The sequence below is a fragment of the Octopus bimaculoides genome, chromosome 12, assembly GCF_001194135.2.
Source record: "Octopus bimaculoides isolate UCB-OBI-ISO-001 chromosome 12, ASM119413v2, whole genome shotgun sequence".
Lineage (NCBI taxonomy): Eukaryota > Metazoa > Mollusca > Cephalopoda > Octopoda > Octopodidae > Octopus > Octopus bimaculoides.
Genome location: NC_068992.1, coordinates 10,240,595 through 10,243,145, shown reverse-complemented (window position 1 = coordinate 10,243,145; position 2,551 = coordinate 10,240,595). Strand labels below are relative to the sequence as shown.

The 2,551-nt window shown below is 32.1% G+C and overlaps 1 protein-coding gene across 3 annotated transcripts in view; it reads right to left on the bottom strand.

Annotated features, from left to right (window-relative positions):
* LOC106876766 (diphthine methyl ester synthase) overlaps window positions 1-1,968 on the bottom strand; it is a 253,322-nt gene extending 251,354 nt beyond the window's left edge. For 2 of the 3 annotated variants that reach the window (XM_052972100.1, XM_052972102.1), the window contains exon 1: window positions 1,742-1,968. In XM_052972100.1, the coding sequence (XP_052828060.1) occupies window positions 1,742-1,876 (135 nt within the window). In that variant the 5' untranslated portion in view covers window positions 1,877-1,968. Of the gene's footprint in view, window positions 1-1,017; window positions 1,303-1,741 lie in introns of those variants that run through there. The other variant, XM_052972101.1, reaches the window with a different exon arrangement.
* Window positions 1,969-2,551: the final 583 nt, after the last annotated feature.

Below are 2,551 nucleotides of genomic sequence, written 5' to 3'. Positions count from 1 at the left end.
TATATATATATACATATGTATATATAGATATATATACACACACACATATATATACATATATATTGAATATAATATGTATATATTTTATATCATATATATGTGTGTATACACACACACACATACACAGATGTGTCTTTGGAAAGGGAGAGAGAGGATTTAATTATTTAAAATTTTAGTCAATATTCTATATTATCGATGAGGAATTTTTAAAATTGTATCTTTTATTTGTTCAGATCAAATGATTTCTTTCACTACTACTCCGAGTTTATCGTTTTTATGCGTTGGATTAGACGAGGCATCTCTTCGTCGCTTGAATGAATGTATGAAAGTGAGAAAATCGCAAGCGAACGAATGAATAAACTCGACTATATAGACTGTGTACACCCAAACGAACACAAGCACGAGTGTGTGTATGTGAGAATGTGCCTGTGTGACCGGCGCTGCTAAAACAACATTTACTTATCTTTTCATTTTTCTCCCCCACAATCTTTGATTGGATCATGCTAGTAAAATACACCTTCTGTATATTTTTCGATTGTTTTGATAATGTCGCACAGCATTCCTTCTTAAACGAAATAGTTTACTTTTGTCTATGGCTTCCCCCATATTATTACCTTTAATCTAGTTACGCTTGTGTGCGCGCGTGATCATGTGTGTGCATATGCGTGTGTGTGTGTGTTATGTATGAGTGTATTTATGTATGTGTATATATATATATATATAGATAGATAGATAGATAGATAGATAGATAGATAGATACAAACACACACGCACGCACGCATGCATGCACACCATCAACACCAATGTTTGAGTTTTTCTGTTAAAGTGCAGAAGCGAAATTAAGGGAAACACGACTGGGAAATTCATAACTTATGCTAATGTTGCGTAAAGGCAGTATCGAAATATATTCGTGTACCGGGTAAAGAAATACGCTGTGTTGTTGGGCCTAGGCCCTTCAACATAGAATGAAGAAGCGCTAGTTAGATGACACCTCGTCACATGAAGGAAACATAATACCTGTTTTTGTGTTGCATTTGATGGGTTGATGCTTACCAGCAAAATTACTGCTAGTCTTGTCGAATTCTGATGATTGTATTAGTTAAATTACACGAAAAAAATATATAGTTGTTAAAACTGCGTAATAATTATAAAGGTAAACAGGTGCTCTACGTTTGCCAAGGACATTATACGCGACAAATGTCAACAAGTCGGTTATTTGTTGATTCCGGTATGCACTGATTCAGATAAACATTTGAATGGTCATATTTGATGACATATAATATTATTTTAACAAAAAGCGGAGACGTTATTTAAGATATTGCATCACACAATATTTACAAATCTGCTTGATTTTAAGATCACTGACAGAATGAATGAGTAAATGAAATACTACAATTTTTTTTTTTATCTGCTACTACCTACTTCAAGTTAGAAATCGTTAGGTGGCAGCGATGTGATGATATAATAATAAAATTAGATTTCGATCTGTTTAAAAATATGTTAACAGATGTTATTGACTATCGAGAGAGAAAAGAACGGAAATCAGCGAAATAAGTATGTGACGCTTGAATAAAAAAGATCGAGCTAGAATGCATATATATATATATATATATATATATATATATATATATATATATATATATATATATATATATATATATGTATATGTATATATATATATGTATATATATAAGATGCTAAGATATATTTGTTTAAAAAAAAAAAGCACGTGTTTCCATACCAGTTCATCTTTGCCAACAGTCAATATCGATGTATATGCCTCTAAATAGACACGATCTGCTGCTCTCACAATTTCTAATCCTTTCACTGTAATATCCTTTGCATCACCTAACCCAAGCCCTATGAAATAAAACATGCTTTTGTCTTTTTTTTTTTCCTTTCGATGTTGCGAACCTTAATATATAAACAAACTTGTAGTAGTCGGTCAAGGGAGATCACTCTAATAACTACACTCCTCACAAAGGTTTATGCGTGGGTGGGTGTCTGTATATCTGTATGTGACGTCACAAACAGATTGATTATCTTCTGTCTTGAGAATATAATAATTATTTTCTTGTCTAAAATATAAAGATACGCATATGAAATTACTTATAAATTACTACAATCATTTCGGGCGATTGAGCGAAGAGCAGAAAACGTATTCAGTTTATTTCATTATTTTTTTTTTCTTTATGGTTGATATCAATCATTTATTCGTGACGTATTTTTCTGTATATCTGAATATCATTTTATATTTAATGATACTTTGATATTCATAATACTTGTTCTTGAATGCACTAGCTGTATTCCACTAACAAACCGTCCCCGATAATTTATTCTTGTTTGTACTGATCCTGGGCAAGAAAGTGCATCTGCTTTTCAGATAATTTATGCAGATAGCCTCTTCTTGATAACAAATGTTTATTATTTTTTTTATTCGTTTTTAGGATGCCCTCCTCGCTGCTGTTTTTCTTGTCTGCATATATTATATTTGATGCTTTTTCTCCGCAGAACACTGGCGACAGGCGCATGCATCGAATTTGTCATTACT